The sequence below is a fragment of the Rhea americana genome, unplaced genomic scaffold, assembly GCF_003343005.1.
Source record: "Rhea americana isolate MKP2758 unplaced genomic scaffold, rheAme1 scaffold_96, whole genome shotgun sequence".
Classification (NCBI taxonomy): Eukaryota; Metazoa; Chordata; class Aves; order Rheiformes; family Rheidae; genus Rhea; species Rhea americana.
This window is the reverse complement of record NW_028187155.1, coordinates 643,550-670,095: the sequence shown is the minus strand read 5'-3', so window position 1 is coordinate 670,095 and position 26,546 is coordinate 643,550. Positions and strand designations below refer to the sequence as shown.

At 46.4% G+C, this 26,546-nt stretch overlaps 1 protein-coding gene across 12 annotated transcripts in view; it reads left to right on the top strand.

The window, feature by feature from the left end:
• Positions 1 to 274: 274 nt before the first annotated feature.
• COPS7B (COP9 signalosome subunit 7B) overlaps positions 275 to 26,546 on the top strand; it is a 33,827-nt gene continuing 7,555 nt past the window's right edge. The window contains exons 1-9 of one of the 12 annotated variants that reach the window (XR_014898240.1): positions 4,331 to 4,398; positions 6,469 to 6,645; positions 7,857 to 7,932; positions 9,670 to 9,758; positions 10,372 to 10,574; positions 12,009 to 12,114; positions 19,361 to 19,463; positions 24,628 to 24,742; positions 24,914 to 25,000. Coding sequence is in view for 8 of the 12 variants with exons in the window: in XM_085325123.1 (XP_085181249.1) it covers positions 6,484 to 6,645; positions 7,857 to 7,932; positions 9,670 to 9,758; positions 10,372 to 10,574; positions 12,009 to 12,114; positions 13,602 to 13,760 (795 nt within the window). In the remaining 4 variants the exon portion in view is untranslated. The other 11 variants (XR_014898243.1, XR_014898241.1, XR_014898242.1 and 8 more) reach the window with 11 other exon arrangements.

The following is a 26,546-nucleotide window of genomic DNA, read 5'->3' as shown; positions in this document are numbered from 1 at the left end:
TGATAGAAAGAAAAAAAACCATAAAAGTACCTGCTTTTACTGCCAGCTCTCTTTTTGGAGATGACTGGTGGAAATTTTCTTGCCAGTAACACACCAGTATTGAGACTTCAGGAGGGGATTACAGAAGTGCACACAAACAAGAGGCAAAGTTGGTGTTGTCTGCCTAGCAGGATGGATGCGGATTCTGGCAGGATGAGCAGCCTGAGGAGGAGTGCTGAGGAGCCTTGAAGAATAAGATGCTGAACCCATGTGAATAAGATAGAGAGATGTCACTGTGCTGCTGATCACACCCTTCCAGGTATTTGTCCCTTACAGATGACTTTGTAGCTGCATATATCAGCTACTGAGAGAAACCATGTTCTCAAATTCTCCCCCTGGGGCTCCATGACCCCACTGCTTGGGGAGATTACTCTGGATTACAGTCTATTTTCTCGGGCGATGCTGGGAAATAAGGTGAATTATCTGCTGCCTAAAAGGGACCTGGGTTGCAGAATCACAAGAGGAAGAGATGGGGTGAGTCAAGAGATAATGCCAACATTAAAAGATAAAATGGATTAACATCTCCCAGCATGCAGAAAGCTGTGTGGGTGGAGGTGAGAGGTTGCAATAGCAGTTTAAAAGGGAATGAGACAGCTGGGCATCCCCTTATTTATCCCTTAAAAAAAAGGGGGGGGGACACTCTATCTCCAAAGTTGAAGTTAGCTGACAATGTCCTCTGAAGCCCACTTCAGCCAACCAGATTGGCTGTCAGTAGTCAGGAGATGTCAGGACAGCCCAACTGAAAGACCCTTCTGACTGACCTAGAAGGGGCTAATGCAGCAGGACTTGGTAGTAACTGTTTGATTTTTACCTGCAGGCTCCAGCTAGAGGTTGCAAAACTGATCCATGGGAAATAGCTCACAATCATATATTTCTATTTCAATCCTGGATTTCAGCTTTAACAGCTCTCAAGACAAATGAGGGTATGCATTGCTCTCCCAGGGCAACTGTTTCAGTGCATCTGCAGGGTAATATGAACTGTGGTGGAGGACCTGTTTAGGATGTCATTAAGGAGGTAATTCTCCCTCCCTGTGCAGATGAGATGTGTGTGTGGCTTAAGTAAATTACTGAATGCCCTGTTACAGCCCTGGCTAACTTCCCTTGCTGTGTAAGCCTAGTCTTTTACATCCAATTTGCTGTGAAGCCCAGAGCGTCGCAGCAGGATCCCATCACCTGCAGCTCTCTGCTTGTATAACAGCTCTTCTCTGGAAGGTGGGATCCCAGGGACTGGCTGTAGATGACTGGGATACAGGCTAAGCCCCATCACCTGTCTTAATAGTTTCTGATGTTCATTCCCTGAAAGGTCCTCGCTCCTGCCAGTGCCAGTACACAGTTTGATCTTCAGGGACTAGCTTAAAGCTAGGAGCACTTTTCTCTTAGCTAAAGAACTGTTAACAGACCCACCTCCTCAGAGTCTTTTGGCTCTCTGTCTGTGTCTTGGAGAGGATCTCAACTCCTCCAGCTGCCTCCTTGCTCCCCACATCATGGACTGGGCTCTCTAATGTGGTTTATCATTCATGGGGACCACTTTGCTAGAGTCTAAAATCCCTTCTAGCACCTTGTGATCCTTCACTGTGTCTCTTGGCATTTTTCCGTTCCCACCCCAGGAGGATTGGCCAGAGGAGCAGTCAATGGCTCAGCTGGCAGCCTCCATTGTCCTGCCCCTGCACAACTGTTCAGTTGTTTATTGCCATTAACGGCCCCATTTCAGTGTCTCAGGCATTGTCTGGGTCTTGCCATAAAATGGAAGATTTAATCCGTTCTGAAGGCTGTAGCATATGCAAGGATTCAGAAGATGAATGGAACCTGTAAGTGTAAAATAGACCCAAACTGTCATGCCATTGAAACAAAGAACACACTAAATATGTAGCTTTGAAATGTTACTCCTTTTTACAGGTCATTTTGCAGTACAAATACCCCAAGATGCTGCCACAGTGTGGCATGTCCCAAATGACTGCTGTGCCCTCAAGAGAGACAGAAACTTTGCTTTTTTAAAAAATCAAACTGTTTTCCAGGAAATTATGGCGCGTGAGAGAGAATAATTGCTCTAAGGGATTGCTGTGCCATGGCTAAATGAGACCCACTGCCTGCAGACCCAGCCCAAGGGATGTTTTGAGTCCAATACTGCCAGGGATGCCACAAGTCTTGCCAGGCTCATCACATCCCAATAAATGAGTGTGCACCAGCCAGTGCACTTTAGTTGCAGTCTATGGATTGATATTATTACATAAATGAGATGCTAAGAAACTATGCATGGCAGTTCGCCAGCCACAGGGCACCTAATGCGTAGTAACCTGCTCCATGTCCTGCCTGTGGCAGTGCCAGGATCTGCTCTCCCAGACAAGATAAAAGTGGGATGGATGGGGAAATGGGAGGTGCAGTGGGAAGGAAGAGAAGTTTGGTGCCTGAGATTGGGGATCTCATTCAGAAAGGTAAGGTCTGCAGCAAGAGGGGGAAAAAAGAGGGGATTTAGTGGGCTTTCAGAAGGGGACTGGTAAGTCTAGGGGCATAGGCCACAGCAATTTCAGGATCTGACTTCTAAATCTTAGTTGGGACTCTGTATTGTCATGAGCAGGCTAGCACTGCAGGCAGGGACCCCAGCTGACAAAACAGGCAATGAACTGTTTGCAGCCCCAAACTGTAAATCCTCATTTGGGACACATTGTTTCCCACTTGATTGTTCCAGGCCCAGCAGGTCTCCTTGTGATCATTAATCCAACCATGCCATCCCCCAGTATCCACTCCCACTCCCACCAAGGGTGCTGAGCATTACATCAGACATTTCCGTGTCCAGCTGTCTTCAGAAAAAGGGCTCGAGCACAAAAGAGGTGTGTTGGTTGCAAAGAGTCTCTAAGGGTCAAGGCAAGGACAACTGGCTAAAAGCATTATCTTGAAATTCTCTTGCTGTCTGGTGCTTGGAAATTTACTCCCAATCCTTTGGGGTAGACCAGGGAAATTAAATAGATTGATATCACGCTTCCTGCTTTTCAGTGTCACCCAAATCCGTGAGTTCCTTTTTGATCCCATTGCTGTAACACTCTCCCACACCTCACTCATCTGTCATCTTGATTATTGTAATCTCCTCCTCCCAGATCGGTTGGCATTTTATCCCGCTGACATTTTGGAAAAGCTGACAGATTATCTGAGGTCAAGACAGGGACATGTTTATAATTTTTGGAGCCCTCAGCTACAAGAACTGGATTATGAGTTGCTTTTCCCTGCAGTCTCCTACTTGAAGAGTGAGACTAAGCAGTCTCACAGCTTGGCAAAGCAGTGTTTATTCCTTAAAACATAGGCTTCCAAGTGATTATATGTATTACTGTGATAAATGTTAAGATCTGAATCAGTAATCACTTGTGCAGGTAGATGTCTTTCACTTAAAGCGCTGGAGTTCAGTTTGATGGCAGTCTCCACATTTCAGTGAAATCTGTTCTTCTGCTTTTAGATAGTTCTTACTATTTAAAGCTCTTTATTTTTGCCATACATTTGTGCTGAAGCAGAAAGGACTGCCTCATTGCACTTACTCTTATTAAATGCACTACAGACTGAGGCAGTGCCTCCAGCAGAATCATACCCTCTTTTACCAGCAAATAAATCGTATTGCAGCTCTGGTTCTTCCTGGTTAGGATGAACCCCATCCCATCTTGCTGCCAGTTGTTCGGTTGTGATGGATTTGTAGAGAGTGGAAAGAACAGGAAGTGGTGGGGAAGAGGAGTGACCCTGGCAGCCCACGTAGAGGTTTTTTTCCTGTGCAAACACTGAAATGTGGATTTGCAGAGGTGCCTGTTGATCCCCCTTGGTATCAGCTGGTCCTCCCCCAGCGCAGGTGCGGTGCTACGTACCCCAGCCAGCCGGGCCGGGCGAGCTGAGCCTTGGGCCGGTCGCGGCGCGGGGGCCACGGGCCGGCCCTCAGCGCAGAGGCAGGAGCGAGGGGCTCGCCGTGCTCTCGGCGGCCGACCAAGCGCTCGCCGAGCCCTGCGCGCGGGGGTGACCGCGACACAGACTCCCGAACGGAAGCGGCCCAAGCGGGAATGGGTGCTCAGGCCCGCGCGGCCGCAGCACCCCGACGCCCGGGGCGCGAGGCCGGGCAGGGGGCACCGGCTGCCCCGGCGGGGCAGCGTGGAGAGCGGCCGCCGGGCACCCCGGCCCCTCAGCGCCTGCCGCCATCCGCCCTCGGCCCTCACCCCGTGAGCGGGGCCGCGGCCGCGGCGGGGAGCAGGGCTCGGGGCGCGGCCGCGCGTTCCGGGGGAAGGGGCCGGGCGCGGGACACCGGCGCCGCCATCATGGCGGCCTGAGGCGCGGCGGGGACGGCGCTGGGAGCCGCAGGGCGGGAGGAAGGCGGCGAGCCGGAGCGGCGAGGTAACGCCGGGGCGGAGAGGAGCCGCCCGCCAGCGCCCGCTCCTCCGCGCACCGAGCCCTTCCCCGCTCCGCGGCCGCGTCCCGGCACCTGGGGCGGGGGCAGCGGGCGCCCGGTTCCCCGAGCCCTGAGGCGAGCGGGACCGGGGCGGCGGGGAGGGGCGAGGCGGCCCTGGGCGGGAGCGGGCTCGGCCGGGCGGCGAGGCGCGGCCCCGGCGGTGCCCGCGGGCGGGCGGGCCGGGCCTGCAGCGGCGGGGGCCTSGCCGCCTCCGGGCCCCGGGGACTGCCTGCCGCGTCCTCCCGGCGCCGCTTACTGCCTTAACGCGCCTCAGGGCGCCTCAAAACAGACCGCGGTAGGGCGGGGGCGGGGGGCGGTTTATCCCCCTCTATCGGTTTTTCTCAGCCTTTGGGCAAGCTCCTTCTTTAACGCGTCTTCCATTTGCATTTCAGTCGCTTTTCGTCAGGATAAGTCAGTTATGGAAAAGAGCAGTGTGGTAGCCCCAGCGACACGATCAATGCAGTAGTGTTATGGTCGTCTAGATGTACGCTCAGGAAAAAAAAAAAAGCAGCAGCAAAGAATTGGCATTCCTGTGTTATTAGAGCATGGATAAGGCCAATAAGTCTTTTGTAATTTTATGCACCAGTCTGTGGCTTCATTAGCTTGGAGGAAGACAACAGCCTGGGAACCCTGAAATGTGAATATCGTTCCCAGCTCTGTTATTTCATGCTCAATCCTGAGAAAACTTTGTCCTATATCTTTCCTTATATGTGAGTGGASAGAAGAGTACTTATGTGCCCTTCAGCATATTGGAAAGCCAAACTAAGTGTTATTGTATTGCAGGGATTTCTCAGCTGGAAACTGAGGTACTGTTCATCAGGTTGCATGTGTGCCTTTAATGAAAATAGATTTTAAACTAAGAGCCTTGAAATCTGTGTGGAAAGTGCAAAAGTACCCTCTCAGGTTGAGACCATGTGTAACTAGAGGTGCAGAGTAAAGCGTGTTTTCAGGAGCTGAGTAATAACTGAAGCTAGCTGTATTGTGTTCAGAAGTCTGAATTTGCATAGGTATGCCAAAATAATGTAAGTACCTGTGTAACTGTACCATCCTCTGAAAGGACAGCTGTGGTCTGCCAGTCGGCCAGAATGCAATGTAGGTTCTCTGGTGCCTAACTTCTTCACCAGAGTAAAGGTTAGCTACTAAACTTGAAAATTCTCCTATATAAGCATAACATGAAGAAACCTGTGCCTGGTAAGTTCTTTGTTTGGTACGTGAATAACATGCTTTGGAAATCTTATCTTAGTTATTTTAAAAATAACTTATTTTGTTGAACTTGTTAATGAGTAGTGTTTTACATTTCAAAAGCAAAGTGTTGGTGCTGGGAGTCAACATGCACATCAAAAATATCAGGCAACAGCTGAAGACAAAGACCTCGCTTTACAAGGACATAAATAGAGTCTTTGTAGAAAGGGTATTTTTATCACTTACGCTTTCTAGTTAACCCAAAACACTTTAATTTTGCAAAGTAGACATAAGCTATTTACCCACTCGAGCTCTTTTTCTTCTTTTAGGCTGAGAATAGGAATTATATATTCACATGTTGTCTGTAACTAGTGTCAAAGGAAAAGGTGCAATATGTGGGCCTTGCAAGGTGGATAAATTCTACAGAAAGGTTAAGTCACTTTCTCTTTCAAAGTTTATGCAATGAGTTTTGGGAAGGAGGAAGACTTAGCTAGTCTCTAGTAGACATGAATATCTTTGCAGTTGTCCTTATTTGCTGGCATTGGTAGAAGGAAAAGTCTGAAAATATGAAAGCTAAGCTTTTCTCCCACTAGCAGGAGTGGATCCTTGAGGGAACTGACCAAACAGTCTGCAGAAATTTTGGCCAGATACTGCCTGAATTGTTCCTGCTCCTCAGATAAATCAGAATTCTGGCTTGCCCTCTGAATTCCAAAGAAAAACTTAGCAAAACTAATGCCAAAATTTACTATGCTGAGTGTGTCTTCCAATCCACTGTCAGATAGAATTTAGCAGAGAAGGAAGGATGAATTAATACATTTTGTTGTTGTTGACAGATTCAAAAACCTAGGATGGCAGGAGAACAGAAGCCGTCCTGCAATCTTCTTGAGCAGTTTATTTTACTAGCCAAAGGCACAAGTGGCTCAGCTCTGACTGCTCTTATAAACCAAGTGCTGGAGGCTCCTGGGGTTTATGTCTTCGGAGAGCTATTGGAGTTAACAAATGTGCAAGAGGTAAGAGAGGAATTCTTCTAATGCCCCTTCTGCACTCCCAGTGTAAGGGATCCCCAGAAATTTCCACAGATACCTTATGCTTGTAAAATTGTTGTTCCAGGAAGGGCCTGATGTGACCTATCTGGGTTCTGAGATACTTGTGTCATACAAGAGTCATACAGTGCTTTGGAAGGATCTGGTGAATATGAGATTGGCATTGCTTTTGTTTGTATATATTTAAATGTTAAAAAATACCTATATAAAGCTTTGCTACTGTATGTGGTTGCTAATATAGCAAAATCCTGGCAGCAGCGTAGTAACAATTTTAAGAAGGCATCTAGCTAGCCAACAACAAAAAAAGTCTCTCTGTGCTTTTGTTGTCCTGGAAAGCATAACCTCAATGCTCTCCAAAAATCTTTGAGAACAGATGTCTAGTGTATCAGGCCTGAGTGGTAACCAAATCCAAACCATTTCAAACAAAGATCGAAAAGTAAGTTCCAGAGCTTTTAAAGAGAATGTCTTGCCAGCAACCCCCTTTACTGCAGAGAGGGAATCCAGGTTGAATATCTCTGCAGCTGGAGTAATATGGCATAGAGCAAGTTCAGCTTTCCAGATGGGCTTTTAGGTATGTCTAAAAATGCCTCCATAGTTATAGATCTATGTATAGCAAATGATATTAAAAAAAAACCCAACAACTCCATAAAAGTCACTTATTAATGCTGCAGTTTTCCCAGGGAAGTGTTTGTATGTGAGAGAGAGCTGTTACTTTCAGATGCACTCAACTTAAAATGTTTGCTTTGCTTTAGTCTTTTGTCACTCTGCAGATAAGCTGTTTTAGCTCTCCCAGTAACAGCAAGGATGCTTAACCAACCAACACTGTTGTCTGCTTGCCTGTCATATGATGAGAAGAGCTGACCTGTAGGATGTCAGCTAAAATTAAGAGTCACTTTATGCTTTTACCTTGCAAGATGCTGCACAGAGCAGTTGACAGTCCAAACTGTATTTAAATTCTGGCACATAGTTGCATCATCTTGACTCTGAAACTGCTGAAATATACTGCTGTTCATGAGACCATGAAAAGGGTCTGCTTCTCTAAGACCTGGTTGTAGTTCCTTTTCTAAGCATTGCTTGTCATTTGTAGACTTAAAATTTGCCCTGCAGAAGCTGCCTACCAGTATAATATTGGCTATTATTGCGTTAAATAGGATTTCTTCTGTTTTCTTTCCATCCAGCTTGCTGAAGGGCCTAATGCTGCTTATTTCCAGTTGCTGAATCTGTTTGCGTATGGAACATACCCAGACTATGTAGGTAAGGCCCTGCCTAGTGTTTTGCAGATTGTGAGACTAAATTGCACTTTATAATTGTAAGAGGCGTTTCCATGTTTTCTGTAGCACTTGGTGTAGTGTGGTAGGATGAAGGGGTCTGAGCATAAAATTTGCTTGGAAGGAGAGCTGTTTGTAACCCTCTGGTCGTAGGTGCTTTTCATTTACTGAAACGTGGAGGARGGGCTATAGTCAGGCTAGAGATTGTGGTATTTTATTAGTTTGGCTTGAACTGCAACGCTGAGCTGAATTGGTCTGTAGTAGTATTCAGTGATGTTCACAGACCACTTACCTCTGTAGAGAGCAGTTTCAGACATTGACTTTGAAATGTAGATGATGCTGGTTATGGAAGTTGCAGAAAACTTTGACAAAGTTGTTCTGTGTTATTTCTAAAATGCTCTGTGGTTTATAGGATAACCTTTTATTTTGTGACTCTTGCTGAAATAAAATGAAAAAATCCTGAAYGGGAATATAAATTGGAATAATGACTTTTATACAGCTTTAAAAGGGTTTTGTGTGAATCATCTGACTGTCTATCTGAAGATGCTGTGTCTTTTGTGCTCATGCTTCCATTCTGCTACAATATAGTACTTATTTGTGGGTAATAGCCTGAATCCAGAGTATTACAGAGTGTGACAAATAATTCCATCATAATGTTGGCTATGACTGTGGTGGATGAGTTGTCTAGTTCCCATAAGGAGAAATGGCATCAATAAATGTGAGCGTTGGAAACTTCGTTGGCAATGGAGCAACGTCAGTCTCGTTAATTCTGTGGCTGATGAGAGGATGTTTCCTTTGCGTGAGTTTTACATCCCAGCATGTGACAGTGCAGTCCTTTCTTTACAAACGATTTGTTGTCTGCTGTGTTTTGTTGTGACTGCTACCTTGGACCACACAGCACCTCAGACAACAGTTCACAAAGCAATTTTGCCGGCCCAGAGAAATCCAGTTCTAATACATCATGCCTGTGTGTGAAACAAGTATTCTACTTCTGGGGAGGGACAGGGAGAAGCTGAGAAAGAGTGAAAAAAGAGAAAGGAAGAAAAGTAGTCAAAATGTAGAGCATTGAATGAGGTGGGAGAACTTGAATGTTCCTGAAACATTCCTTTTCATTAAAGCAGATAGTTTAAAGAGATTCTTTGCTTTGGAAAGCAGCCAGTTGTCTTTCTGGTTTTAAATATTCATGAGGCACGTGTCTATAATATGGTGTCAGTGAGGCTGTATAAATGTCTAGATTAATAATTTCTCCTCACTTCCTCAGCCTGCTGCTTAACACTTTCAACACTAAATTCTATAGCTCTTCAGAGAAATAAAGCCAACTGTATTTTACAACTGGAAAAGCAAATAGGGAAGGTTTTATTCTGTCAGCTCACTAATGAAATAAAAATGCCTTGGTGATGGGAACAAAGCTTTGACCAACTGTTTTGGCAGGATGCTTCTTGTGTAGATGTGAGTTGCATTCTAATTCCAGAACCAGAATTACTAAAGAAACAGTGAAGAATGGAATTGTCAGCTTGCTCTCTAACTGTTCCTCTCCCTTCCATGGCTTTGGTGATCTGTCATCAGCGGTTGCTCCCTCTGCTCATCAGCAACCATAGTAGCTGGAGAAGTTCAGCCTTTCAGGATTTTGTGTGGTTTAACTGGCCTATAGTGCTGCAGTTTGGATTATATAATTCTTAAAGTCATGAATCTTGTCTGTTTGTTTGTTTTTTCACTTTAACAGCAAGCAAAGATAACCTGCCTGAATTGACAGTGACTCAGAAAAATAAGTTGAAACACTTGACAATTGTAAGCCTGGCTTCCAGAATGAAGGTAAAGTACATCGTGACTGATAACGTATTTCTTTTTTTTTTTTTAATTATTATTTTAATTGGCATCTATTCTATTGTAATTAGTTATATCACATTGCAAGAGTACCCCCCCAAAGTACCCTGCAGCTTGGAAAGTACTTGTAATATATAGTGTTCTCTCTTTGTGCATTTGCGAGTCTAACTTAATAAACTTTCAGGGATGAGAAGTAAGGGTGTTTGAATAGCCATGCAAATTGGTTAGTAAGGCCTGGGACACTTTGTATGACTTCTTTCATTGCTGGGGATAGAGAATCATTCTTAAAACCACTGATTTTTTTTTTTCCTGGAGGAAATATATTGACACTTATAATTTCTTCTATAATTCTAGTATCTCTTTCCTTCAGACTGTACTGTACCAAAGCTTCAGGAATTACCTAAATTGTGTCAGAATATGATCTAGCCTAATACTAAGTGTTTGTTTGCCATAATCAGTCACTGTTACACTTGCGGGCTGAAGTCTGGAATACAATAAACGTTTGGGTGTTGAGGTTCTGCCAGCCCTACTTCTGTTTGAGACTTACCTGTTTGTTCTGGCTCTAGGACTGATAACTTATTTTTGGACTTGCTACTTCTAGTGTATTCCCTACTCCGTGTTGCTGAAGGACCTGGACATGAGGAATCTGAGGGAGCTGGAAGATCTCATTATTGAAGCTGTTTATACCGATATTATCCAGGGGAAGCTGGATCAACGAAATCAGGTGCTAGAGGTCGATTTTTGTATTGGCAGAGACATTCAGAAGAAGGACATCAGTAACATTGTCAGAACACTTCAGGAATGGTGAGACGGACTTTTCCAGCTTGCTTATTCCTTGTACATAGTCTGTATGGCTGGCTTTTTCTGACTCCTTGAAGTTTCAAGTGTTGGCTCAATTTTAGCATGTTCCATTAATCAGAAGTCTTATGCTGTGAGCAGGCACTTGGAGAAAGTGTCTGTTGGGCAAGATCCCCAAGATCCTGTCTAGGATTCAATTTGTGTTCCTGTATCGAGCCAAGTTGTACTAGCTCTTAAGACTCTTCTGTCACCTTAGTTTTTACCTGGCAGAACCCTGGCTAGGAATCAAGGCCTTCGTCAAACAGTAATGCCACCTGGAATCACAGTTGTATGCTATGAACTCCTCCCTCCCTCCTCTTTTGTTACATTTGATAAGAAAATAGAACTGTCCATTAGTTTTCTGCTTTTTTTCACTGAGATAAGAACTGCATGGGCATATCCTATATTATCACAGTTCTTTGGAGGTAAAGTCTTTTCAAATGCGAAGTTCCAGATGCCTTTGCGTCTTTATTCCTCCAAATGCAATCTGCCTGCAGCCATCATATTTGGGTTGTAGTACCACTTTTTTTTTTTTTTTTTTTTTTTTTTAAAAAAAAAAAAAAAAAAAAACTTTGCCAGGAAGCTGCTTCTCGTCTTTTTGTAGGATTCCCTTCCCATCCAGAGAAATTCCCTTCTCTGTTGTGGAGCCTGTGGCAGGATCTGAGCTTACTGAGAATTTCTGCCTTGTTGCTATGGTAATGGATGCATGCAAAATCATTAAATTGCTGTGCAAACGTGCTATCCTGGGATGGAGACAAGTTTTTTGCCTCTCTGCTCCAGCTCCCTCAATCTCTTTTTGGAGGGAGGGCTGTGGCAGCTTCCAGGACCTTACAGCATTGCTTGGAACGTAACAATGAACCCTCTGCAGACTGCCTTTCTGTCCGTTTCTGCTATGAACTTTRTGTTGGAGGAGGTTTGTTTTTGTCTTCAAAACACTTAGCAAGCATGGGAATTCTTTCAGTCTGACTTTTCTTGTCTAATTAAATTTTATTAACTCTTGAAAAGGTCTTACATTACACTTTTAAGCAGTAATTCTAATTTAAGAGGAGGCTGAAAGCTTTTTCTGCTTCCCTCTCAGGTACCTTCACCAATGTACTTGTTACAGTTTTGGTTTTGCTGTGGCTGTCCTGCCCTCCTGCAGGGCCACAAAAGTGCATTGAACCTGCATTTACTCTCACCTGCTCTTAAAAAGTAATGTAGACTAGCTAAAGAATACTGTGAAATACATCAAATGAACAGCAAAGCCTTTTCTTGATTAACTTTTTTTGAACTTTAACCTTTGAGCAGGAAGGATAAATTTAAAAATCTCAGTCTTTAGGCGAGCGTGACTTGTCAGATGGCTTGACAAATTGTCCTGCAGAGCATTCAGGAGCGCTATTTGACACTGTTTGTATTTTGCAGGTGCGATGGTTGTGAAGCAGTTCTTTTAGGAATTGAGCAGCAAGTACTTAGAGCCAACCAATATAAAGAGAACCATCACCGAACTCAGCAGCAGGTAGAGATGGAGGTGGGTACAGAGTCATTTTAGACCACTCTATGCTTTTGATAAATATTTGTGCTTACTGAAGAAAATAWTCTGGTCAAACCTGGTTAATGGCCATGGCTCCTCTGAAGGAGGCCAGCAGTCTTGCGAATCAGATGTGCTGTGTTGGGATAGGAAAAACATACCTCTTCCCAAGTTGAAGTAACACCTCAAAGACCGGCGTTGAATCTGACCAATGATGCTAAGCAGTTTAGAACTTTTCTTTTTTAAAAGTGGGCTAGAAGGGTGCGCTASCTATTGTTCCCTGAATTGATCCATTAGGAAACGAGCGCTTTTAACGCAGAGCTAGGATGTAATTCTGCTCCTTTTGTGTAAGGGAGGGAGGAAGGAAAAACTAGTTTGCTTTTGTTTTAAATCTGAGGGTGTAATTAACAATCTCTCRAGCCTCACTGCTGTTGCAAAAAGGGCCCTTAGCAGTTTCCTTCTGGGTCTGTCTTTTGGTGTCGAGTTGAGCACCCAAAAAGGGCTCTCTTCACACCCTGTCTTCGAAGGTGTGAATTGGAAATGCTCTTGCTGTCTGTTGCTCTTGCAGCTGGTCAGTAGATGGCGGCATCGGCACGCGAATTCAGCTTCTCCTGGTGTGTATTTACTTGTGAGAACAAATCTTGGCTAATACAGCTGTAAAGATGAAAATGGTCCTCCAGAGACACTTGTTCAGGGATAATTTCTTTCAGAGTGCTGCGTCCCTGCAGGTTTACATTTGCCTTTTGAAGCAGTTTTTATTTGGTGGCTTGATTGGCAACCGTAGTGCATTTGTTTTGCCAGATACCTTTGGCTGGGAGTTGACACACCTAATTTCTGGAATTGTTTTGACCTGTGGTGTTTTTTGTTTTGTTTGTTTGCTCATATTCACGGTGTATTTCTGGTGAGTCCTACTGGGCTCTAGGGGCAGAATATCATGCCTATGCTGCATCTCTCCTTTTCAGCCAGAGTAGCAGAAGCACTGCAGCTACCTTCCATGGACCAATTCCTGTTCCTGCTTCTAGCAGATATCTGTGACTCAGCCAACTAGGCCAAATGTCATTTTCCCTTTTCACTTTTGAGCACTGTCATAAGTGTAAGCTTGCTTCTTTCCACCTCCTCTGTCCTTGCTRCTCCTGGCCAGTGTAAGGGTAAGATGGCTGCCTTCTACATCAAAGCAGTAGTAGGTCCTTCCAACCAGCTAGGAAGGTGGCACTGTATTGTGCCAATGTCTCTTCTAAGAGATAAGTAACCTCCATTTTTTTCTAGTCCAGGACCAGTATGGAATATTAACAACTCTACCTCTAAGTAAGGACAAACTATTACCCTCAGTAATCTTGAATGTAGAGCAATGAGAATGTTTCTGGTGTGACAGTTTACTTTATAACCTCCACTCTGTGCTCCAGAGGTTTTCAATGTGTTTATGAATGGAGCCTCTACAGTGAGGAGAGGAAGAAAGAGGTGCTGATTCATTGTCTCTTCTTGGCCAGGTCACAAACATAAAGAAAACATTAAAAGCCACAGCCTCGTCGTCGGCACAGGAGATGGAACAGCAGCTGGTAGAGCGAGAATGCCCTCCGCATGCAGAACAAAGGCAGCCCACAAAGAAGATGTCCAAAGTCAAAGGGCTGGTCTCCAGCCGTCACTAGAACATACCATCTAAATGTCATTCAGCTAGGAATGACAGCCGGAGGAGCAAAAAAGGGCCTGTGTCTCCTTTTTCAGTGGGTTCTGGGCCAGTCCCTTTCAGGCTGGCAAAAAAAAGCCCTGTTTGAATACAGCTCCCAGTTAGCAGCACCTGGCTAAGTTACACTCTGTAGGCCCTATTAATTTCCAGGGTGTCCCTGTTTTCCAGGTCCTTTAAAGAGGGACTTCTAAAGAGAAGGACTAACCAAAGGGACAGAAAAAGAGAAATCTGTGGACAGTTTTGCTCCCTCCCAGCCACTCTCACTACTACTCAACCTTGAGGAAGCTGCTGTACTAAATCAGATTTCAGGAAAAGTTCTATAGCAAGTGTCTGAATTTCAGGGTTGAAGTGTGGCTACCAAAACCAGGCTGGGAGCGAGGAAGCCGTCAACACAGATCTTCCATTTTCAAAGGGAGCACAGAAAGGTTTCTAGGCCAGGAACTGCTTTACATGGAAGTCTTCAGCCTTTCTGCTACCCCTGTCTGTTACAAACTGGGGTGAAATTCACACTACCTCGCTCTGTGAAGATGAGACCAGTGCTGGGCTGTTTACTTAACCGTCTGTTTACTGCCCTTACTAAGCCCTTTAATCTCTCACAGATTTCAAGCACTGTTCTGCATCTCTGAGGCATCAGCACAGTGAGGAGGAAGCAGGCTGCTCTCTTTAAGCCTTCCTTCTTACAGATAGTTAGGGGCGTGCTAGCAATTGTGTTACTGTGTTCCTTCTGAATGTGATGTGATCTCTCAGAGCTGCTTGTGAGTTGTTCCCCCATCAGTACCTCCAAAGGGTAATGCATTCGCTTTCCTCGGATGCCAGTGACAGTGGTCTGCATAGGAGAAGAGCCCGTTTAGCATGTGGCAGGCCCAGTGGCCCAGGACCCACTGGCAGGGGTCGCAGCAGCATCCCCTTGCTGAAGCAATGGACTTGACTAGTCTTTCTGAATTTTGAACACTTTCAGGTTGTATTTTCCTCCCTTTTTTTGTACATTGTTGTGATTCTAAAGCATTTCAGCCTTTGTTTTGTGTTTTTTATTTGTTACAGACTAACTTCAGGTGATTTGCACCTAGTTTGGCAAGGTGTGGATTTTTTTAAGGGGGGGGGTGGGGTTGACATTGAAACAGCAATTGACAAAAAAGCACATTTTGGAAAAAAATTAAAAATGCTGATTTAATGTCAGAGCCTGGAGTCTTGGCTTTGAGGTTGCTTTAGGCTTGCAGTGCAACAGCACTTGTTTGCATAAGTGTTTACTTGTTTTTTGAAGTTACATTATCAGAAGGTCTGACCACACCTCCCTGACGTGWCTGAGAGGTAGTGAAGTACACTTCCCATTTTGTCAGTAGCTCGTCTTTATCCAAGTTCATGCAGAACTACCTGTGGCAAAGCCAACAGCTGAGCCAAATCTGAGCATAAATAACCTTTGCTGCCTAATTGTGGGAGTTTTGAAGTTCTGCTCTGTTTTAGGCCAAGTTGATTCTTTACTTTGGGTCTAGCAGGGTACTGTTTTGCAGTTTGGCCCCTTTATTTAACTTTATTCCACATTGTAAAGAGAAGGGCCTTCCATGATCAGGAAGGGGAGTTGTTTAAGCAGAGGACTGTGACTAAGCTCCAGTTCTGCAGCCAACTGTCACCTGTGTGTGTCTTGTGCAGCGCGTGTGCCTTCTTCTTAYTGCTACCAGGGTTCTTTTCCAATTGCGTGTTTTCAGTCCTTGACCACAGGACTTATACACTTGTGAAAGTAAATTACTCTTTTCTTCTCCTGCAGCGCAGGCATACCAGCTTTGAATCCTAAGAGAGATCTAAATACCTCCCAGCCAGCTGCCTCAAGGGTCAAGTCTCTTGATTTCTGATTCTTTGCCAGCAGTCTGTCCCCTAAAAACCCTAGCCAAAAAAGTTCTAATGAAGGCTGTCAAGTGAATAGGCCCCAGTGTGAAGCCTTCTCTTAAATCTCAAAGGATTTCTTTCCCAAGCAGCGGTTGTGTTAGTTCCTGTACTAGCTTCTGCCAGTGCTTAGCTGACAGGTTCTCAGGAGGTATAGAGGGACTTAATGCACCCAARACTAATAGATTTGATGATGAAGATAGACTGAGTCCTTTCTGTTTTGGCTTTTTTTGTGGGTTGCTGCAGTGTACTAGTCATCTAGGTCCTCACAAGATTTGACTAGGGAGGAATGGTTCTCTAGTCTTCATTGAACTTTTTTCTTGCCTTCCCATTTCTAACATCAGTCCTGCAAAGAGGCAGGAAGAATACAACTGCCTTTGGAAATAGGTTTACCTCCTCAGCAAGCCACAGCCTGCTGGGGAAATGGCATCCTTGATGTTTGTTCCCTGCCTGCTAAATATGTTGAAAGTTCTTCAGTTTATTCTTACATTACTTTGTTGTTCTCACGTTATTTTGTTGTTCTCAAAGTCTCGCTGTGGGAGGAGGTCTTCTTTGCACTTTGGTATGCGTTGCCTTTGATCAGTAAAGAAACACGGGAGGAAATAGCACTTCGAATAAAGATCTTTCCTGTGCTGCTTGGTGTGAGAGATGGGAAAGGACAGAGAAGGAACGGGGTATGGAACAGAACGGAGCTGTTCTGCATGTGTGGCTTTCCTGGTGTGCTGGCTGTGTGCTCAGTGTCGCAAAAGGAAGGGGGCGTCTTTGCAATGAGCCCAGTCTGAGATGAGTCATTAACAAATGACATGCAGMGAGTACCTGGGGGACGCAAACAGCTCTGCAGCAGCTGGTTAATGAATCTGGCTTGAAGGAAAGAGTTGGAAGCTGTTCCAGGAATGGAGCAGAAGGCAGTTGTTAATGGGGAAGAATGCAGGAGGTGCAATGCTGTGTGAGAAGGATAACAGATAAAGACTGCGCTGACTCGCTGTAGCTGCAGTGGGGGACAGCAACTCGGAACAGAGTTATGTGAATTAGGGGCTGGTCGGGATTGAATTGAAGACAATTTGAAGGGGAGTGTCTGGAGAGGTTAATCCTGTTATGAGGACAAGAGGGAGATGGACGGAGAGGTGGGTTTGATGCAAAGTCCAATGTATTGCMTGTGCCTGTTGGAGGCAACTAACACTGTCTGAGCACTGCTGGACACTGCTTCCTGCTGTGGGGAGACCATCCTGCTCTACTGTATTTTATGGCAGCAATGGGCTGCTCCAGCTGCACCTCACTTCAAGATTACAGCAGGATGAAATTCAGGCTATTGAACTTCTGTTTGCTTCCTCCACCTGGAGAGAGACAAAGTAGATGGAGTTGCCTTCCCTCTGCTCTTCAGGGCTTTATTATCTAGCTTCATATTCTGCAGCTTTGCTTGTACAAGTGCTTGTTTAATATGGAGCTGAGCACTGAGCTGGAAAATGGAAGAGAGGATCTCAGCCGATTGCAGTGCTGGTAGACTGCCCTAGCCCTAAAGCTGCGCCTCGTGGTAACAAATGTCCCTGGCATTCCTGCTGTGACTCAGTTTATACCAGCTAACATTAGGCAATTCTGGAACATAATAAAGCAATGTTGATGACAAATTTTTTTTTCTTTTTCAGAAAGAAATTGTGACTCAAAACCTATTGTTTTTTTTCCCCCTCTCTCAGKCTCAGAGCAGGAAGGGTCTGCTGACAGACCCTTCTGTGTTCAGATTTGAAACCAGCCCTGCGCAGACTTGTGAAGACCCATGGATACCCATGGAGCTTCATGCAGGCTTGGAATTCTACCCTCCTAGGGACCCAGTTAGCCTGAGACTCAGTTCTCAGACTGACAGCTAAGTGACACACAGCCTACAGGYGCTTTAGAGGTCTCTCTCTATAGGTCAGACACCTGAGTAGGAATTGCAGATCTGCTTTCCRGAGTGAAAGTAAGGAGAGTGAAGCTTTTCTTCCCACAGTAGAGAGTGGTAGTAAGAGATGGCTGTTCTCCTGCCAGCTCCCCAAAGTGAATTTTACTGAGTAACATTCAGTTCTTGAAATAATGGAAAATGATGCACAACTTTTCTTCAGCATTTTGCTTATCCTATGGGGGGAGAATGCATTGATAGATGCACTCAAAAAAGGGAAGCTGAGTTTATTCATTGCAGCGAATGCAGAAGTGAGAGGACGATCAGCTTGGTAGTTCTAATAGAATGTGACTTCTAAAAATTCAGTTCTGTACAGGTTTATATGAATGCTGTCTAAGCTGTTTAGAGAGGCCTCAGGTATTAAAAAACGAAACAAAGCCCACTTTGTCCTGGGGTAGAACAGTCAAAGTATATGCATTTGTAGGCTTGTTGGTGCTGCTGTTCTTTACTTTGTGAGCCTTTTGCAAATGTTGTAATGAGAGAAAAAACATTGTTCTTTATTATTCTGAAGATGGAGAAATAGAGAGATCAAATACCTTGTTCAACGATTATATAGACTCGGTTGGTCAGTCGTATAATGTTTTATGTTGTTTTTTCCCCCCACCAAGTCCTCTACAGCATCTGACCTAATACAAGGAGACCAAATAGTCGAACTGTTTAGCTTATTTTTGCACAGTCCGAGAGGTAGTAGCCCACAGGCATCAGGAGGGGTTAATTAAAGTTTAAAGTGATTTTGGTTCCTATATGTAACCTCAACCTTGTATTTTTATTGTGGAATTTTAACCTAACAGTCTGATTGAATTTATCGGCATTTTTTAAAGAAATATGTCGTCGTTTCACTCTGCTCTGTGGCAAAGGTCAGCGTCTCTTAGGGACTGTTGACATTTAGCTGATATTTCATTAGTCCTGGCCCTATTGCAGAGGAAGGTGGTTGAAGCTAGAGGGATGTACTGTTAAGAGAGCAGGTATTTACCCCCTAGTCTGATTGGCTGCACCCTGCTTCTTAGAGGCACAGTGCTGGTACCCCCATCTCTGAGCAGTGAACCAGGCAAAGGATTAGGCAGAGCAGCTCTCCATTCCCTGGCTCAAAATATACAGGAACACATGCTTCATTTCCCACAACATATAAGTCTTGAGAGATGACTTGATGTATTTACTACAAGCTGCAAATTGCATGAGTGTGATGACTGATCATGGCTTTCCCACATCAAGAAAAAGGGAAGGTGTTCTTGTGCTAGTGAGAGAACATGCACCCTGGAAATTCTAGATAATAAAGGGTTGCCTTAAGGTCATTTAACAGTCCTGAAATATGTATTTCTCTGCAAGAGCTCAGAAGAATTTGTGCCAATAGTCCTTGCTTGATGTAGTTTAATAAAAGAGAGGAGACCCTTTCACAGCTCTAGGTATCCTGTAGAAGCTTGTGAATCTCAATATCATTAGGACATTTTTCAAATRCTGACACACAGATGATATCTCTGTGTTTCAAGAAGAGCTGATTGTAGTGGGTAAAGGAGTCTTTGCTCTTTTGGAGATCTGCCTTTYTGTGAGTTTTCTGAGCTTCTCTGAAAGCAGGGCTGTATTCTCATGGGCATGAAGTTTAGAAGTTGTGCTGTCTAGCCTTAGAGACTCTTCTGGAAGCTATGTACCTTATTAGTCCTGATGTTTCAATCTCCGTCTCATGATCAGCACAGTCCTAAGACTGCCTTGCTCTGATGCAATATGTAACATTTGGTGTTTCATTGTCACCTTCACAGCTGTTAGAGAGCACCAGTTCCTACAGGATCACCTGCCAGCTGTGATGCTATTCCTTTTACATCATTGTGAGATGACACCTCTCCAAACTGGCAGACAAGCCAGGTGGGTAGGCATTGCTCCTCAGAGCTGTTCTGCATCTAGGGGGCAAAGGCTTTTGCCTGGTTTAGCATGATGGAAATCAAGGACAAGGGCACTGGTTGGCGCTATAAATAAGGGGCGAAGCAGAGAGCCGTGTCCTAGCCCAGCTCTGTTACAGCTGCAGAGAATAACCTTGGGCAAATCAGCCATTCTTCGCCTGAGTTTCCAGGACAGCATCTCTCGTGTGTGATGGCTGTGACAGAGGTTTTTAAAGTGCTTTGGTCCCCTGGCTGGGCAGAGGTTCATTGCTGACGTAATTAAAGATGCAGCACGTGTATATGGGAGGGGAGAACCTTAAAGCTTTTCAAGCTTTTCTGGAAGTCATTTTCCTCAGGTAAACTGTACCCTGCTTTTCCCTCGATGCAAATAAGTTGGCCCATTGTGGGAATATAGGCTTGAAGTATTATGGGTAATRTGCCAGGTTAATTATGGAGGGGGCAGGAAAATAGCCTGTGCTGTTTTCAACGATATCAAAGGGATGCTACCTAATGATTTACCTATTAGCTCTTTTCCCAGCCTGCCAGAGTCACTGCAGAAGTGTCATTTACAAAGGCAGTTTGCAACTCATTACCCTGGATTTTCACTGTAGTTCTGCTCCGAAGAGTATGGGCTTTTTCTGCGTGCCCCAACCTAATGAATTGCCTAATTCAGTTAGTGCTGCCATCCCTTCTGACAAGGTTAGTTGCTGACTGACAGGAAGGGGCCTGCATTCAATTCCCTTCTTGTATGCTACTTGTGCTTGTGTCAAAAGAAGGCTCTCTCTCTGGAAGCTGCCCTGTGATCCCTTTCCTTTGTTTTTCTGCATTCAGAGGGAAGCAGTCCACACTTGGAGAAGTCTTAGAGCAAGTGATGGGGGCTTGTGTGCTTCTGCCCCTGGCAGTCYCTGCTCAGTGTCTCAAGTCTCTTTCCAACTGGAAAATTCCATTGCTCTCTTGCTTTGGGGCTCTGGGATTTTCTTTCTCTTTGTTGGTTGGGGACGTGCTGTCACCTAAGCTGGGCTTTGTAACCCTTCAGTAATAAGTACTGTGGAAAAGTGGCATTAATGATGTGGGGAAAAGCATGCAATATGGGYTGGGAAAATAGAGCCGATTTCCAGGGTGGTACAGGGCAGATGTGTGTCCTAATGTGGGAGCTCCTAGGTTTGCTCTGGCCTGCTCAGGCATTGTAAGGCACTTGTGCAACAGCACTAGAGAAAACTCCATATCCTTTCTCGCTAGACAGCAGTGTGCCCTTTCAGGCTAGGGACTTACAATTCATCTCGTGGTGTGAATGGCTCTTGAAGAGGGAAACCAAGGCTGTTGCTCCCTATGTCATGTCACAAGCGTTCCCACTTGAAAGCTGAATGTGTTTGCTGCTCATTTGGCTGGTCAAACTGGAAACATAGGTTTCACAGGTGTTAGTTTGAGCACAGTGTTGGCAAGAGAAGTTTGGGACTTCAGCCACCCTCACTTCCAGCTGTGTGTGTATATGCACATCCACCTCTGCTAAATGCCATCCTCTGCTGAGCTCACCTTTGAGAATTCGAATGCCACTCCCCGAGGCTGCACCTTATGTCCAGGACAGCTTCTTCCATTCAGTTACGCACTCTCCTTTCTGGGGTATGACGAGGGAGGTTTCTAGTGCTGGACCCAGATCCTTTTGCTGGGTGTCATCAGCATTTAACTTGGCTGGTCCACAAAGGAGTCAGCGAAGTGAGATCGGCTTGCTTCCACTGCCTGTAATGCCTCCTCCCCTCTTAATTGATTTCTTGTGTCCCTTCTCTTTTCTCCTGGCCTTGTTTCCTACAGAGCCCCTGTCAGGGAGACCTAACTGTGGCCTTACCAGATGCTTGCTGTGCTCTAATGAGCTGTCTCCATTTCCCGCTCTGGCCTGCCWGCCAAACTGAGGAGGGTGCTTGTTGCCACTCTGGAAACTGGCCTCTGCTTTCAGCCCCACTTTCTGCACTCCTCCCTGCAGAGCAGCCAGACCCATCAAGCTGGCTGGGCCATGCCGGTGCTGAGCATAAGTTGATCTGAAAGGTTTCCCAAGTGCTTTTTCACCCCGAGCGCTGCCTTCTCTCTTGCACGTTGTGCCTGCATGGGGCATGGGRCGAGCTGATGTTCCCATCCTGCAGGTGGAAAACCAGCTTGCTGAGGGGCAGGGTAACTTATCCATGGTCAGAAAGGAAGTGGCAAAGCAAGGAGCCAAACTTCTATCCTGTCCTTCTGCACAGGGAGCTCTTACTGTGATCGCTCTCCTGCTGCCAAACTAGCATCTTTTGAGATGCAGCTTTGTCTTTTCCTTTAGACTTGCTCTTTTCTAGGAAGCCCYGTGAAGGGAAGGAACCCACACTGTAAGAGCTGTGCTCTGCCCCTCGGACGGCACCCTGCCGAGGAGGAAAGGGAATYCAGACCCTGTGTGGCGCCAGGCTCTGATCTCTCTGAGGTACTTACTCCCAACCTGAGCTCAGGCCATTGTGCCCTGCATAGGCTGACAAATTTTGTGGTGTGAATTCGTAGGATCAAAAGTTCCATCTGCTCTGGGCTCCAGGGGCCCTCGGTCATCAGGCAGATGGCTTCACTCCAGCTTTGCTTTTGCAACAGAAAGCTAAAGCTGRAAGGGAGATTTACCTTGGTCCCAGCCTGGTACTCTATTGGCTTCATGCTCAAAGAACGGGACTATGAAGGGGGACCAGCAGTACCATGTTGCACTACTGTTCAGACCTGGTGTGCAAAGTCTTGACACCAAGTGATTCCTTATTGTCCTTAGTTTTGTTGGGTGACACTTGACAGTTCCCTCTGGGCATTTCTTAAGGTGCACAGTCCCTCCTTTCCTCTAAAGATGTGCAGAGCAGGTCGGATAAACTTTGTGGATTTTTGTATTTGCCTTACAGAACTTACAGAGCCCTGGCCCCAAAGCCTGGTTGTCATTAGGTGTGGACATCTCTGGAAGGTGCTCACTGACCCTGAGGCAGGATACAGAGCTACACTAGCTGCCCTTCCTGCCTCCCTCAAGTCCTACCTCCGGGGATCCTGAATTTGTTCCCCTTAGGCAATGTCTTACRTGGTCCATCAGCTGCTGTTTCCCATCCAACTGGACTCTGTGGGCCCTGTGGGGTGGGTGCCTCTTCCTGATGGAGGYTTGCCCTTACAAGACTAGAAATGTCACATACACACTTCAACCTGATGTTTGAACTTTTGGGTGTCTTGAGGAATCCTTTTCGTCTGTAAACTTAATCTCCTTTAATAGTTGGGGAGAGTCTGGCTGGAGGTTTCTGTGGTTTCCTGGTGGTAGCTAAGGGAAGGAATCTCTTGCCTCTAGGTCTCGGTGACTTTCTTTTTGCACTGTCCCAGGCACTGGAGCCCAGTGGTACATAAGACTTGTCGTTTCCCAGCCCACTACAATGGTCAGGGTATAATTTGTGACTCTCATCACGGCTCGGCTGGGTGCCTGCCACTCTTTTCTAAGGCCTCTTTGAAGAATGAGACCAAAGAGCCTTCATACAGGAGTTTTGCTTGTTTGCTGTGCTCCCCGCCCCCTTGCTTGCTGTTTCCTTTAGAGTTCTGAGTCATTTTTAATGATTTATTTCATGCACTTTACATAGAAAGAAGCTGTAGCAACAGCTGTGTTCATGAATCCTTACCAGGCAGCTCTCAATATATTTTGGTCTGTCTATGTATTGTCCCAGGCACAGTTAAATAAATCTCTCCGCTGGAGAAAAGGACTCTGCAGTTTAGTGGTGAATGTTAGGAGAATGAGAATATCAAGAAGATACTTTTAAAAACTGCTGGATCCTTGAATAACAGTGCCTCCAGCACAGAGCTCTGTTCCTGCTAGCACAGCGAGGGCAGGTCTGTGTGCTGCTTTCGGCAGYGACTGCATCTCCGTATGCCCATGCGCAGCACCCAGCGATGTAGCYGTATTTACGGAATGGAATTTGGACCCAAACCTGCAGACTGGGAGCGGTTAAAACACTCCTAGGCCAAATGCTGTTCTTGTCACATCACTGTCTATCCAGATTTAGGCTGTTGAACGTGATGGGCTTGTTTCCATGGGTGCGCTTCAGGATCTAGGCGATAGATGAGTTGCTTGAGGCCACATGCTCTTGCAGTAAGTTCAGTTGGGTCCTGCACAGGCTTGCAGCTGCACGCAGCACTAGGCAGGATTCGGTCCATCAGAACATCACAGGATTGGGCGCAAGTTTACTTTGCATAAGGGATCAAAGCTTAAAATATCAGCTGGCCTTTCTCTTGTTCTTGACTTTTCTAAAACATCTGAACAGTTTCTTCTTTAACTCTGTTAAAATCAATCAATCTGACATTTAAATTGTAAGTGAATTTGATAAATAAAGACAGGTTACAAAATGCCACACGGAATGATTTTTTTTTTTTTTAACTTTTCAACTACTTAGGACAAAAAATGTTACAATGCTTGACTTTTCATTTAGTTACATAAATAATTTTTTATAAATATCTCTTTATAAACAATATATAAATAGCTTTACAACATAAATACATTTATGCATGACATGAATTTACAAACAGCAACGTTATACAGCTGGCTTCATCAGTCTCTTGGAAAAGCACTGTCCCTTGTCTTGGTGAGTGTTTGTATATATAATATATATAAGATAGAGAGCACTTTTTAAAAAAATAACAAAACCAAAACAGCTGGTGCCATGACTCCTCGTACCGAAAAGAAAAACACAGCCACATCTTTTGTCCATTTTGGGGGGAGGRGGGTCTCTGCTCTTCTAGGCGTTGCCTGGGGGATGGCCATGCACAGCCACGGTGGGAAAAAATGGACTACTGATTCAAAGCCCTGCAAGGAACAAGAACAAAGTGCCTGTTAGTACTTGCCATACAACACCCCTTACAAGTCCCGAGCCGAAACCCCCACTAGAATAAATGCAGGCATGAGGGAGGGATTGTGAAGTCAGTAGAAGACCTCGCCAAGCCTTTTGCTCATGCTAACGCTATAAAGAACCTAACCCGCTGCTTTCTAGCTCTTTGGTACTTAATGGCAGAGACCAAGRGAAGCTTCCTGCTCCCCCTTGTCCTGGGTCTAGCAGGGATCTTGAGGCTGTTGAAAGAGCTTAGGTTTCCTCCTGTGCACCTCTGGCTTAGTCAGACTTTCCACCTGTCTAAAGCTTTACAGACATGAAGGGACTGGATCCAGAAGCTGAATGCAAGAACTCAAAAGGAGTTTGACCCAGGGATCCTTCTGCCTCAGTCCGGCCCCAAGGTTTCTGGCCCTTGTGCCTGGTAAGGAAGTAGCCAAGGGATGGGGTCTGGTTGTGGTTGGTGAGGGTCAGACCTGGCTGGGACGTGAGCTAGGCAGGGATGCGATACGAATATGAAAGAATTTTTCCTAATGAGAATTTAATGTGAGAGGATGGTTGCAAGCTGGATACATAGTATGTGTTTGCCTTTCAGAGCCCAGGGCTGGGTGCTTCCTTGGGAAAACTGAGGAGTAGCTGGACAAGGGCCTGCATCAGCAGAGAAACAGCACCGACCCCTCTGGGCAGAGCCACAGACCAGCGCTAACATCCTGTGGGCCCTGCTCTTCCTACTGTTCTCTCCAGAATGCCAGGATCTCTGGGTCCGGTCCTCTCCGTGCATGATCACATTACTGCAGGGYGAGGGCACGTCTCTTTGAATGGGGCAGTGCCTTGCCAGCAGCAGTAAGGCTACAGGAAGAATATTCACTGACCTGGGCTGCGTGGGGCAAGTGGTTCCCCCAGGCATGAGAGTTTTTTTGCATAAAATCTGCTGGCAGGGTCCAAGCCAGTGGTGGCTCACTGTCACAGCACAGCTGGCCAGAGCTGGCAGTGGAGGAGCTGCCGTGTTTCTCCCAGACCGGTTGCTGCGGGGAAGTGACACTTTTCTATCTCATCGGTCCCTACGAACACTGACAGTGGAGTACTGCAGAGGAACTTCTCACAGCTTCTAATAACTTGGTCAGATGCGAAGGCTGGGTGAGGAAAGCACTGTCCTTAGTTGCTGTGTTGACAAGTAGGAGGCACCTGGGCAACCTATGTGTATTTTTTTTCTCTTAAAATAAATGAATCAGAGAATGACTGAGGCAGGTATCTTGCTAATCCTCCTGTCACAGGCATGCGGGAAGTATATACGTTCCCTGCTAAACGCCTGCTTCTGAGGTCCTAGGTCACCTGCATCCGTCAAGCACACAGGGCTCAGAGCAGGGGGGGAGCACGTGGCTGCGCCTGGAGCCCCTTCTGCAAACCTCCTGGGAGCCTGCAGGCTCCGGTTCACCTGGAAAGGGAGCCCTGGGAGATCTGGCCATAACCGTGGCAGCAGCTATCGACTAAAGCAGCGGTTTCGTGCCACGTGCAGAGGCAGTTAAAGCAGCGTGGGCAGCAGGGGGGTTAGCGGAAGGGTGTAATTGCAGGCGTGCAAGGCCAGCGTGAGGGCCCTCCTCTGCTGMCCGGCAGTGCCCAGGGAGGGCTCCGACACGCACGGCTCAACTGGCTCATTAGTTCCAATCCTACCGCGCGGCTTCCCTTGCCCGGCAGCGCGCGGCCGCGGAGCGCGTCGTCCTCGCGTGCGCTCTGCAGCCGCCCGGGAGCCCGAGCAGGGCCGCTGCCCTCCGGCCCCCCGTGGACCGCGGCTACTTTTCGGGTTGCTTCACGGCAGGCCCGTGGGTTGCCCGCTGCGCGCTGCGCCGGCGGCGCGCGAGGAGGTTTGGGGTGCGTTTGGGGTAGTTAAGTTTACGCCGAGTCTTTAGGGCAGCAGCGGCACTGCTTTAACCACCCCTGGCCTCCGATTTTATAGTGGGTGTATTTATATTGTCTATAATTTATATTGCACCGGGCCCTGCGCGGAGCTGGCAGCRGGGAGAGGAGGAGGAGGAGCAGGAGGAAGAGGAGGGAGCCGGGGGGCCGCCGCCGCCGCCGCGGGGTGCTCGGCGCTGTACGCGCCGCGCCGCGCCGCGCGCTCACTCACCGCCGCCAGGGGGCGGCCTAGCAGCCGAGGCCGCTCATGGCGCCGATGCGGTCGAGCTTGAGGCCGAAGCAGCCCTTGCCGAGGCCCTTCTTGTGGAGGCCCT